Here is a 13,189-nt window from a genome sequence, read left to right as displayed (position 1 = left end):
TTAATACAGCACCCGAGTGTATAAACTGGTGGAAGATCATGAGATGAAGACGAGATGATGAATGTGTCGGTGTCACATGGCTGATAACCTCCTGTGTGTGTGTTGGACATATGCATATATTGTATATATTTCCCAGCATGCACTGCACATGTGCATGTGTCATGTGCACACAAGCATGCAGTGGGATGACAAGAACACTCCTGGGTGGCAAGAGATGCCAAGTAAGACAAGATGTAAAAGTGAGGAGGAGGACGAGGCCAAGGGGGGAGGCTGAGACCGACACACACACACACACACACACACACACACACTTTCCCGCGACCCTGCACAGGATAAACGGTAGAAAATAGATGGATGCATGCTACATTTGAGTACTTTTGAGTACAAAATGTCCTTCCCCTTGGACCCACCCCTAGCTTAGATGAGTCTGGCCCATGTATACACCCATGACTGGCTTTGCTACACATCTTAAATCAAACATCTGGTAGCTAAGTTGTTTATTCAGTGAATAGGCCAAGCTAGCATGAGTAGGCTGGAGTTTTCATTCGAAGACACAATTGTAAAAAAAAAAAAAAAATCATCTGACAGAGACTTATAGCGCTCGCTATGTAGGTTGTGTATATTTATGCACGGTGGCTGTTTGAACCCAGGAAGTAAAAAGAGGTGATTTATCCACGCCGCTTCCTTCCCTCAGCGACGATGCAGACGGATGGCGCGGACGCTAATGCGCCCACGGTGCGCCACCGACACACTCACCCTCGCCGGCTATTTTTTGCCCCTCCATAGATCCTTGCGCTCTGCTACTGTCACATCCTCACAAGCTGAGGAATCACACTGCAACCCTCCAAGGAGCTAGCATGCTAACGGATTAGCAGAGGCTACGCTTTGTGTCTCACACAACACAAAGTGAAAAAGAATTCTACTTTTTTTTTTCCTGTAATATCGTCACAATATTTCTTGCCATAGCGTAGCTTTATTTTTCTGAAATTCCGACTTTCTTGAAAAATTTTTTTTTCATGTTGTCTTCATAGTGAAGACATTTAGTTGCGTCTTTTTCTTGCTTTTATTTTACATTATCTGGACAATATTTTTGCATCATCAATATCCTGTTACATCGTTATTCTTGTTGTCCCTCATTTATCACAGTGAATTTGTTCCGATAAGTGAATTTCTGTGAAGTAGGATTCGGTATAAATAAATTATAATAATATAATATAATATAATATAATATAATATAATATAATATAATATAATATAATATAATATAATATAATATAATATAATATAATATAATATAATATAATATAATATAATATAATATAATATAATATAATATAATATATAAATTATATATATAAAAACTGTCAAACACATATTTATAAAAAAAATGCATATTTACAAAAATATTATTTCTCTATATATTATATATAAAAATATTTTTGTAAATATGCAATTTTTTCAAACCCATATTCATAAAAACTGCATATTTACAAAAATATTATATATATATAAAATGGCATATTTACAAAAATATTTTATTTATATATTTTATTATATAAATAATGTTATTATATAAATATTTTATTTATTTATTTATTATTATTTATTTATTATTATGTATTATCATATATATAAAAATAATATTTTTGTAAATATGCAATTTTTGTATAAATATGGGTTTGACAGTTTTTAACATACTATTATTTTGCACAGGCTTCGGGATCACTACAGGCACATAGAAGAGCAAACTAGCGAGCAACTAGCTAGCAGTTGCATCTAAATGATCTGCATTTGTATCTGTACTCGGAGTAGATAGGGCATAAAGCAGAAGTGGGTGTGGTTTACCCAGAAAAGGGCGGGACTTGACTACTGAATGAATGGAAACAACAAGCTTCACGTTCACAAATGAAGGAAATAATCGCCAGTTGCAGCCTTGCTTCTTTGTTTTTTTTCATACAGTTTATGAAGAAAATCCAGTGGACACAATATCCCTGGAGCTGTGACGCTGTTAAGTGTCTGTCATGTGTGGTTTTATTAAGATTCATTTGAAGACTAATTCCGGTCTTGGTGTGTGCCAAGAAGCATGGGGCGACCGTTTCTTTTCTTAGAAGTTTTGTGGTGGCATTTAGCAAAGAGCAACACTTCCAACAAAAGGTCCTCTAAGCAGAAGTATTTCTTGGACGCCCCGGACAAGCCGTGGGCGGATGTGATAGTTGGGATATAAATAGCCTGCAGGAAGTTTGAATGGGGCGGATTAGCAGCAAAATCGTGTGTAGCGATCATCCCTCTTTCTTTAGAATGCGATGGATCTTTGGCGCTATCGACAATCTGTGGAGCTCACACTCCAAGCGGTGACGTCTGCAATTGTTGTTGAGGATGTGAGTGTTCAAGGATTAGAATTTGATAATGAAAAAAAGCTGCGTGTGGAACAAGAATAGAAAGTGAATATGGAGAAAGACTTATTAAGCAGGAAGTCCAGTCAGGTTATTTAGTACGTGTCACCCTGCTGTGATTCTGAATGAGCGCCGAGCGGAGATGAAGTCATTTGTCACTGGAAGGACTTTTGTTGATGGCATTGTCACGTGACCTGCTCCAATCAATGCTCTTCTTCTGATTTTTACACCGTCACCACCATCATCATCATCATCATCATCATCAATGTGAAACCTCCATAGCAAGTGCGATTGTTCACCAAAGCACTAAAAACAACACAACACATTATTCAATGATGACATAAAGCACACGATTTTCACATTTTTCATGACAATGGCTAAGAGCGACTCATTTTTGATCGGCGGAGGGGATCAGTGTTTTGAAGCAAGTATCGGCCTGTATCGATACCGTGATTTTTCCACTGATATCGGCCAATGCCAATCGGTGGCATTAAAAAATGAAAATATTAAAATGTTTTTTTCAAATCACATAATCACCATTATTCAGCATTAGCAACTATTTCTGAAATAAGCCCAATTTTTTGTATAGAAAGATAAATGACAGGACAAGATGATAGATATTTATATTTATGCATTAACAGTTCATGATTCTAGGCAAAACCGGCCTGCATGGCAGAGTTCCAGGACCAAAAACAACATTAAGACTCATCTCCATTTTGCCAGAAAACATCTCGATGATCCCCAAGACCTTTGGGAAAATACAAAAGTTAACTTTGGAAGGTGTGTTACATTGAAGTAAAACCACATTTTAAAAAAAACATCTATCAACAGTAAAATATGGTGGTGGTAGTGTGATGGTCCGGTGCTTTTTTGCTGCTTCAGGACCTGGAAGACTTGCTGTGATAAATGGAAACATGAATTCTGTTAAAGGAGAATGTCCGACCATAAGTTGGTGACCTCAAGCTGAAACCAACTTGGGTTGTGCAGAAGGGCAACGATCCAAAACACACCAGCAAGTCCACCTCTGATTGGCTGAAGAAAAAACAAATGAAGATTTTGGAGTCCAAGTCCTGGCTTGAATCCTATTGAGATGCTGTGGCATGACCTTAAAAAGGCTTCATGCTGGAAAAGCCTCCAATGTGGCTGAATGACAATTCTGCAAAGATGATACATCATTGAGGAAAATTAATCATTGTAATCAAAATTAATCAAGTAATCATTGAGTAAAATTAGAGATGTTTGAACATTGATGAACATTTTCAGAGTTTGTTTCTGCGTGTTGCTACCTTGTTCTTCACTGAGAGAAGGAAAATATCAAAGATTGTCTCATAGCGGTGAGAGCTTTTAATTTTGCTTACAATTAATATAAAAATTGACACAAATGCTTTCATTTTCTTTCTTTCTTTCCTCGCCTCCTTTCTTTATTCCTTCTTTACTTCTGTTTGCTTCATTCGTTCTTCCTAGTTCCCTTCCTTTAATTTTCTCTTCCTTCATCCTTACTTTCTACCTTCCATCTTCCTTGTGAATAGTATATCATTATTATGAATACAAAAATCTTATTTTTATTCAATAGCATTTTGTCCATAGGTATGAATGTGAGTGTGAATGGTTGTTTGTCTATATGTGCCCTGTGATTGGCTGGCCACCAGTCCAGGGTGTACCCCGCCTCTCGCCCGAAGACAGCTGGGATAGGCTCCAGCACTCCCACGAATGTAAAAAATAATAGAAGAAGGCGGCACTGCGGTCGAGTGGTTAGCGCGCAGACCTCACAGCTAGGAGACCAGGGTTCAATTCCACCCTCGGCCATCTCTGTGTGGAGTTTGTGCATGTCCTCCCCGTGCATGCGTGGCTTTTCTCCGGGTACTCCGGTTTCCTCCCACATTCCAAAAACATGCTAGGTTAATTGGCGACTCCAAATTGTCCATAGGTATGAATGTGAGTGTGAATGGTTGTTTGTCTATATGTGCCCTGTGATTGGCTGGCAACCAGTCCAGAGTGTACCCTGCCTCTTGCCCGAAGACAGCTGGGATAGGCTCCAGCTCCAGCAAAGGATTTAATGTAAAAAGAATATAATAATATAATAGAATAAATAATAAGACCTCCTCTCTGGTGTGAAGCCCTCATATTTGTTCAGGTTTGGCATCAATCTGTGCATGTTTGAGGGAGGGGGTTTGGTGCTTCGGGGTTGCTAACGTCATGTGTTTCTGCAGTGAAAGTTGATAAGCAAATGGCTTCTCGTCCTTGTTGTCGTGCGCTAAAGGACATGGCGATGCCGCTCCGGGCTCCGCATGCTCGGCCCCAACCAGAACCTTTCATGTGGTCCAGCAGAACATCATTAGCCGAATTCTCCCTCCCTCCTCTCGGCTTTCAGCCGTTGATTGAAAAGCTGGCAAATCCCCAGCCATCATCTTTATTCATGACGTCAGTGACATAAAACACACAAGGCTAATTAGCTAACTGACTGACTGATAGCCGCTTGCAATCAATACGTCTCGATCACGTCGAGGCTACATTTTCTTAATGACGCGTGCACGAGTGTGTGTGCGCTGCTGTTCCCGACGTCGTTGTGTTTGAGCGTTGTATTTCTTCGATGTGGTGCGCGGTGACGAATATAACGTGTGATCAGCAGAGGTCAAAGGGCAACCGGCGTGTCGTCAATTTGTGAACATTTGAAGGATTTACGGCTTTCCAAGATGCGACGTGCCAGCAGAAGTAGCTTCTTTGTTCACAAACATGATGTAGAGCTACTTCATGAATATCATAATCAGCCTATAATAAAAATAATAACAATGACGTTCTATTTAGTTATTGCATGTGTACTCATTTTATTGTATTTATGAGTCAATTCTCATTTTTTCTAATGCCAGATCATAACAGAAGCTGCCTCGAGGCGTTTTACACATGGAGCAGGTCTAGAATCAAACTATGCATACATTAGACCACAACCAACTGAACACCCCACCAGCAAGCACTTTGTGACGGAGGAAAGGGAATTTTATTAATAATAGGAATTATATATTTTTCACGCCCACTCCGCTGTGATAATAAATGAAAGTCTTTGGGGAGCTAATTGAAAAGTCTTTAGGAGCTACTGGCAGCTCATGATGGACTCCATGGAGACCCCTGACTTACATTGTATAAACTCAAAGAATAGGCACCGCTGGTGTTTTTTCGACCTCGCCTGACAGAGGAAGAGCACTCATTGTCGCACACATTTTGTCAGGAACCATCCTCTAATTAAACCGCATTCATTGCCCATCATGTCCTTGTCTATATTTTCCTAGAGCAGGGGTCTCAAACTCAATTTACTTGGGGGCCACTGGAGCTAGGGTCTGGGCGAGGCTGGGCCGCATCAGGTTTTCAAAAAAAAAACAAAAAAAAACCGCATTTATTTAAAACTGAAAAATGAATAAACTTTGCTTTTGTTCCGATTTTCTACAATAAAAGCTCTGATAAAACATTCCACTGTTCTCAAATATTTTACTTTTTATTTTTCTACACAAAATAAGATGAAAAATAAATAAACAAATCAAGAATAAAGAAAATCAATCAATCAGTAATAAATAAATATAATAATAATAATAAAACGGCAAATAATAAAAACTTAAGAAACCACATATAGTTGATGGGTAGACAAATTATTTTTTTTCAGATTAAAATGAACAAAGCATTATTAGAGCCCTGTAGACATGACAAAACACGACTATAGTCACATTTATACTCTTTTTATTTACAACATATTGCGCAACTGCAGGGTCTTGAGACACATGCTAACTCGCAAACTAGAGATCTAGCGACCTAAACGGTAGCCTTCAAGTTATTTCCTTTAAACTTAAATAGCCAAAAACTTACCACTTCCACACGGATAGGGAGGATAACTATTAACAGTTATTTAACCTTTAACATGAACATTAATCAAACGTAATAATTTTTTCTGGGTACATGATACCATACAGCATCCATATCAAACTTGCGCGGGCCGCACTAACAGTAAACTTTCATATCATGGCAGGGGCCTCAAACTTAGTGTCCTGCGTGCCACATTTGGCCCGCGGACCGCGTGTTTGAGACCCCTGGCCTAGAGTGTCTAAGGTTAGAAAATCTAGATCTTCACCAAAAATGTACCAAATGAAGGAATTTAAAAGTTCACTTTAGCGTTTTTGCACTTGGCAGAAGTAATAATAACGATTCCATGTGGTCCCATGAAGTAATGTGCATAAAAACAGTAAGAGTGGTGGCAGTAAGCACAAGCTGCATCGTGTCCATTGTCCTCATTAAAGTCTCCTCGTGTGGCTGGCAACTAGGACAGCTGTGAACGCCGCTGCAAAGTCTCACTATGGCCCCAAACTTGTCTTTAATTGCTTTCACTGGAAGAAACACTGCAGTGACACGGAAGCTGCTGACAGTAAACAATAAACGACTAGCCACTAGCCATGTTTGAAAAGGTAAAGGAAGCAAGATGAAATGTTGGCAAAAGTCCACAGGTTGCATTTTTCTACATATGGCTGAAACGTTTAAGGCATTTTCCCGCCAGCGCCAATGAAAAAGGACTTTTTCATTTTGTGCTGGAGTGGTAATGAATAATTCAAAGCTCCTTGCTGGTTCGTCTCCACCTGAGCGGACTGCGGCTCCATCCACCCGGGAACCAAAGTACCACAGGCCAATTAAATGTGTCCCAAAGTGCCCCGCAAACATTGCTGAAAGAAGAGCAGAGACCTTGTGGGGGGTGTTTGGGGGGTGGTCAACACGTCTGACATAATAGAGGATAAACACGATGCTGACACATCATTAGGAACACCTATGACTGCCCTTACCTGGACATTAACCTTCTGGGGTTGTTTTGAATTCAGCTTCACTCCATCCCTGTTTTTCAATTAAATAAACTAAACTAAAATAAACTAAAATCAAATCAAAAATAAATCAAAAATAAATCAAAAATAAGTCAAAAATAAATAAAAAATAAATAAAAAATAAATCTAATCAAAAATAAATCAAAAATAAAATAAATAAAAAATCAAAAATAAAATAAATCAAAAATGAAATAAATCAAAAATGAAATAAATCAAAAATGAAATAAATCAAAAATAAATCAAAAATTAATCAAAAATAAATCAAAAATAAAATAAATCAAAAATAAAATAAATCAAAAATAAAAAATTTTAAAAATTTTAAAAAGAAAGAAAAAAAAATTAAATGAAATACATTTTTGTGGTAGAATACGGCCTATTATTAAACAGAAAATATGCATATTTAAGCACATCTTTTCCCTAAATTAAGCATTTTCAAGCATAAACCAATGAAACATGATTAAGTGAGAAATTACTGTATTCATCCAGCCATCCTCGCTTATCCTCATTAGGATGGCAGGGGCATGCTGGAGCCTATCCCAGCTAACTTTATGCAAGAGGCGGGGATACCCTGGACTGGTCCTATAGACATCATTCACACTCACATTCATACCTATGGACAATTAAGCTAACATGAACGTTTTTGGGATGTAGCGGCAAACCGGAGAACCCGGAGAAAACCCGGGTAGAACGGGAGAACATGCAAACTCTACACAGAGATGCCCAAGTGCACAATCGACCTCAGGTCTTCCCAATCTGCTGACTGTGTGGCCAACATGCCAACCACTCATCCACCAAGCGGTTACTTTATTCAGTTATTTTGTATTATTTTAACCCGGTAAATGCCTATTTGAATCAATGATGCGCTGTTGTATAAGTGATTTTCCAAACGTAAAAGTGAGGGGGGGGGGGGGGCAGGTGTCTGGTTAGCCTATGAACACATTTGATATTTGAATTTTGTGATTAAAAAAAAAACGCATTCAATATGGAGTAAGACAACAAAAATTATGAGGCAAAATGTACCCGAAAAAAAAAAAAATCCAAGTGCTTTTTCTAATATTTTGATGTTATATTTTGAAAGTAGTCATCATTGGTGGTCAATCACATCGCCAGTCGTTAATGACAAAATGTTTCCAAATAGAATAGAAATAGGCCTCGACAGAATACAATACAGTCCACATAATAATAAATGCATTGCTACATCATAATAATGTCTGCTTTGTATTGGAGCTCACAAGATGGTGTGCCTAATGAAGTGGCTTTGTTTTAGGTGTCATTTCCATGACGGTGGCCGTATGTTTTTTTTTTGAAAAATCGTAACTGCGCCAGCATCACTGGAGCGCTTAGCAGGCTTCTAAATGTGCTTTTTTTATTTTTTTAATTAATGCACGTTGTAATTGTCAGCAACATATGGCTGCATGACATCAGAACATTTCCATCTTTTATTAAAACTCGTATCTCTTTGACTCGTTGCTGGTCGTCTGCTACAAACATCTCATTCTTTTTCATTTTAACACCTGTCAGGGAAACAAACCATCACCTAATTTCCATGTTTTTCTGTTTCTTGCATTTTATACGATTCCATGAGCACCCCCACCAATACCCCTGTCATTTGATTGTAGGCACTCCACTTGGTACCAGGCCATTTTGAGATGTTTGTGTAAGCTTCTATTCCTCCATGGCTGGACTTAAAAGGGTGAACATGTCAAAACACGCACCCCTGCTGTGTTAACTGTGCTATTATTATATATTATTATTATTATTATTATAACACACAAATGCACCACAGGGTGGTGCTGTTAAGAAGCTGGTTAAGTTTGATTCCATAAGTTGGTCACAGATCCCGGCTCACATGGCCGCCATGCAAGGTCCATGAGTATTGATAAAGATTGAGGAGAAATTGTTCAATAACAGTTAAGCAAATGGGGCGGCACGGTGGGTGAGTGGTTAGCGCGCAGACCTCACAGCTAGGAGACCAGGGTTCAATTCCACCCTCGGCCACACATCTCTGTGTGGAGTTTGCATGTTCTCCCCGTGCATGCGTGGGTTTTTCTCCGGTTTCCTCCCACATTCCAAAAACATGCTAGGTTAATTGGCGACTCCAAATTGTCCATAGGTATGAATGTGAGTGTGAATGGTTGTTTGTCTATATGTGCCCTGTGATTGGCTGGCCACCAGTCCAGGGTGTAGACAGCTGGGATAGGCTCCAGCATCCTCCAGTGAGGAAAAGCGGTAGAAAATGAATGAATGAATGAGTTAAGCAAATGTTGAGCTGGCTCCTCTCCATATGAAGGAGAAGCGGTTCTTCTAAGATGATCTCCAGAGACCAGCCACCCTACAGAAGAAACTCCTTTAGGCCACTTGGATCCGCGATAAACAGTAGTTGTCTCTCACGACCCAAAGCTGAGAACTTCAACTGACCAGTAAATTGGTCTCATGGCATCATGTGTACGTGATGTCGGGAAAAAAGTCGACTAAAGTTTCCAGTCAGACGTTTCGTTTTGAGAATCGAGAATCCATTCCTGGCCACCACTCAGTCAGTCTCTCCTAACGATTTGTCTTCCTCCTCCTCCTCCTTTCTCCTTCATGTCATGTCAGTAGTGTTGAGGACCAAGACCAGAAGTCACTCCAAAAAAAGACTTCACAAAAAGCCTCGTTGTGTATTTTTAGCCTTTGGCGTTTTCCTCCCATAATGGAAGCCGTGCGTCCCGCTGCTTCCTGCATTGATTCTTACGGCAAAGTGGATGGCCGCAGAGTTTAAAAATGTTCTTTCTTTCTCTCCCCATGGTAGACTTTTGCGTTGCCATGACGAGCGAGGAGGAGGAGGAGGGCCCCGGCGTTGCGGCATCATCGGCTCAGTTGGCTGTGACCATCTCCCGGGCGACAGCGGCCGATGGCGATGGCGGCGATGATGCTATCATCCAACCCTCCTCCCCCTGCAGGCGCTCCACCTACCACCTCCCTTGTCCCGAGGAAGAAGAGGAGGAGGAAAAGGAGAAGATAGAGGAGGACGAGCAACTTGAGGTAGTGGATGATGACGGTGATGATGATGTCAGCAGTACCACCAGCGTTCTGGTGGTGCCGTATCCCGAGCTGGTCCCCGTGGTCTTCTTCTGCCTCAAGCAGACCACATGTCCTCGCAGCTTGTGCATCCGCATGGTCTCCAGTCCATATCCTTTTTTTCTGGCCACCTTGGGGGGTCTGGGGACCCCTGAGGTCAAGAAGATGCAGACCTTCTGACATCCCATCATCACATTGGTGATTTAATAGCTTTTGCAAAAATACATACAGTAGGTTAAAAAAGAATTGCATATAATACAAATAATATAGGGCCTCACAGCGAGGAGACCAGGGTTCAATTCCACGCTCGGCCATCTCTGTGTGGAGTTTGCATGTTTTCCCCGTGCATGCGTGGGTTTTCTCCGGGTACTCCGGTTTCCTCCCACATTCCAAAAACATGCTAGGTTAATTAGCGACTCCAAATTGTCCATAGGTATGAATGTGAGTGTGAATGGTTGTTTGTCTATATGTGCCCTGTGATTGGCTGGCCACCAGTCCAGGGTGTAGCCCGCCTCTCGCCCGAAGACAGCTGGGATAGGCTCCAGCACCCCCGCGACCCTTGTGAGGAAAAGCGGTAGAAAATGAATGAATGAAAAAACAAATAATATTTATTGTTACTATTTTACAGTATGAGTGATGTAGATATGGAATTTTCTACATACTATAATAATAAAAAACACATTATTTTAATAAGTAATTTAAATTCTAAATGAACACAACTTCAACTTATTAAGATGAAATTAATAATAATAAAATAACACATTCCAATATGTATTATTAAGCATAAAATTTATATTATTTTTGTGATATATTGCTTAAAAATATATTTTTCCACATTTAATGATGGTAATGGTAATGGTTTTATTTCATTTGAACATGCATCAGATTACAATTGAATGCATCACATAACCAGTTCACAGTTCCACATGTCCAAAAGGAGTAGGAAGAAGCAAAGCTTATTAAATCCTACCCCTCCATCTGGTACTTTTACAATCAGTAACTGTTACATTTGTTCACTTCCTGCTTTCCATAATACAGTTTAAGTTTTTTTGTTTTTTTTTTAAATAATGCACCATACAATGACATAATGGGTACCATATAATATAATGTAGATTTTTATGATAATATAGATTTTGCTGTAAATGAATAAAATACAATTATTCAACTCAAACATGTTAATTGGCGACTCCAAATTGTCCATAGGTATGAATGTGAGTGTGAATGGTTGTTTGTCTATATGTGCCCTGTGATTGGCTGGCCACCAGTCCAGGGTGTACCCCGCCTCTTGCCCGAAAACGGCTGGGATAGGCTCCAGCATACCCCGCAACCCTTGTGAGTATAAGCTTTTAGTATTTAGAGTATTATTGTTCTTATCATGTATTATTCCAACATATTCAACAGGCTTTTAGTCCATCATTTTGACTTCTGCTGACTTGTGTATCTTTGGGCTCTGCTGCGTCTTTCTGCTACGCTAAGCTAATCGATGGCCGGCCTCCTCCGGCTTCCCGCTTGATGAATAGACAGACGCTTTCAGTCCAAGTCTCTGTTGTTTGTCAAAGAACGTCAAGCTCTGCAGCAGCGGCATTCAGCTCAAGCGTGAGTCGTATTTTATTGGCTTATCGCTCCGTGAATGCATGAATGTAGCGCTAGGTTTGTGTTCTTCGGAGTCTCCAGGTCCGGTAGCGCTGATGTACATGACTGTGATAGGATTGCTGGATGGCGGTGGTTGAAATTCACTGATGTTGAAGGCTTCACTTCATAAGAAGGACGGAAACGGTCATATTTAATAAGTTCATACCTTTACAGACTCTTATGACGGATCACGACCTTAGTAATCCTGTGGGGGAGATGAAGGCATCCCGTTTAAAATGATTTTATTATGTGCGTCTGCAGTGGATTGTTTGCGCTAAATGAATTGCTAAAGCTGCACTGGGGCGGCAGCGGGGGGGGCTTTGGACTTTGGTCCGCAGTCCCTCAAAAATAAATCACTTTGACATCGGTAAACTGAATCCGAGTCTCCATCTCGTACTCCCGCCTGACCTGAAATGGTTCATTCAGTCTTTTCAGCTCAAATGTAAAAAATCGATTTCTTTGCCGCGAGCTCACATGGGCCACAGACCTGCGATCACACCTGGCGCCTGGTGCGTTTATGGACAAAGTATGGTTTAATGTCACCCTTTACGGGTTCCTCCCAGCCACGCCCCTCCGGGTCACACCATTATTGCCCACATGGCCCTTAAAGTCTCTTAGTAGACTTTTCTCTTTTCTGTGCGTTCTAAAGATATAAAAACAGTCCCAAAGAGGAATCCGATTATATATTCATTCGGATTGGCACTTTTCTTTCGGATTGAGGTGTATACAAATGTTACATTTTTCCATTTGAGCAAATAGACCGAATGCAATTGGAATATTCAGGTCCATGTATACGTGGCTAGTGAGGCAGATTCTGTGGGAACATTTGGTGTCTTGCTGGGAAAGGAGAGCCGCAGATTCCGCAGAAATGGCTGAAAAATTGGTTGGATGGTGAAAAATAATCTGACCTGACCTGAAAGCTTTCATTGTAGCTCACACTTCCTGTTTTAGCGCTTAACTTGTTGCTCTAGTTTGTACTAAATTTCTCCTAGATGGGTTACATCCAGAGGTGTGGACTGCAGACTTTGGACTTGACCTGATTTGCAAGACTTGCGACTCAACTTAGACTCTGACATCCATGACTTGGGACTTGACTCGGACTAGTCTAATGACTTGAAAATACTTGAGATTCTCCAGTCTATGACGTGTTAAGTAAAAATGTCCCTTTCAAAGTTTTCAGTTTCCGTGATGTTTTCCCAGCAAGACATTAACACGTCATAGACTGGAGAATCTCAAGTATTTTCAAGTCATTAGACT

General features: G+C 40.1%; 1 protein-coding gene across 1 annotated transcript in view; it reads left to right on the top strand.

The window, feature by feature from the left end:
• cacna1ib (calcium voltage-gated channel subunit alpha1 Ib) overlaps window positions 1-13,189 on the top strand; it is a 130,096-nt gene that overhangs the window by 13,053 nt on the left and 103,854 nt on the right. The window contains exon 2 of the mRNA XM_078793552.1: window positions 10,032-10,410. Within this exon, the coding sequence (XP_078649678.1) occupies window positions 10,046-10,410 (365 nt within the window). The 5' untranslated portion in view covers window positions 10,032-10,045. The remainder of the gene's footprint in view (window positions 1-10,031; window positions 10,411-13,189) is intronic.

Source organism: Doryrhamphus excisus, linkage group LG9, assembly GCF_037039965.1.
Source record: "Doryrhamphus excisus strain RoL-2023G ecotype Guam linkage group LG9, RoL_Dexc_Guam_v1.1, whole genome shotgun sequence".
In the NCBI taxonomy this organism is placed as follows: Eukaryota; Metazoa; Chordata; class Actinopteri; order Syngnathiformes; family Syngnathidae; genus Doryrhamphus; species Doryrhamphus excisus.
The sequence above is the reverse complement of the archived record's forward strand: the minus strand, read 5'-3'. Positions and strand labels throughout refer to the sequence as shown.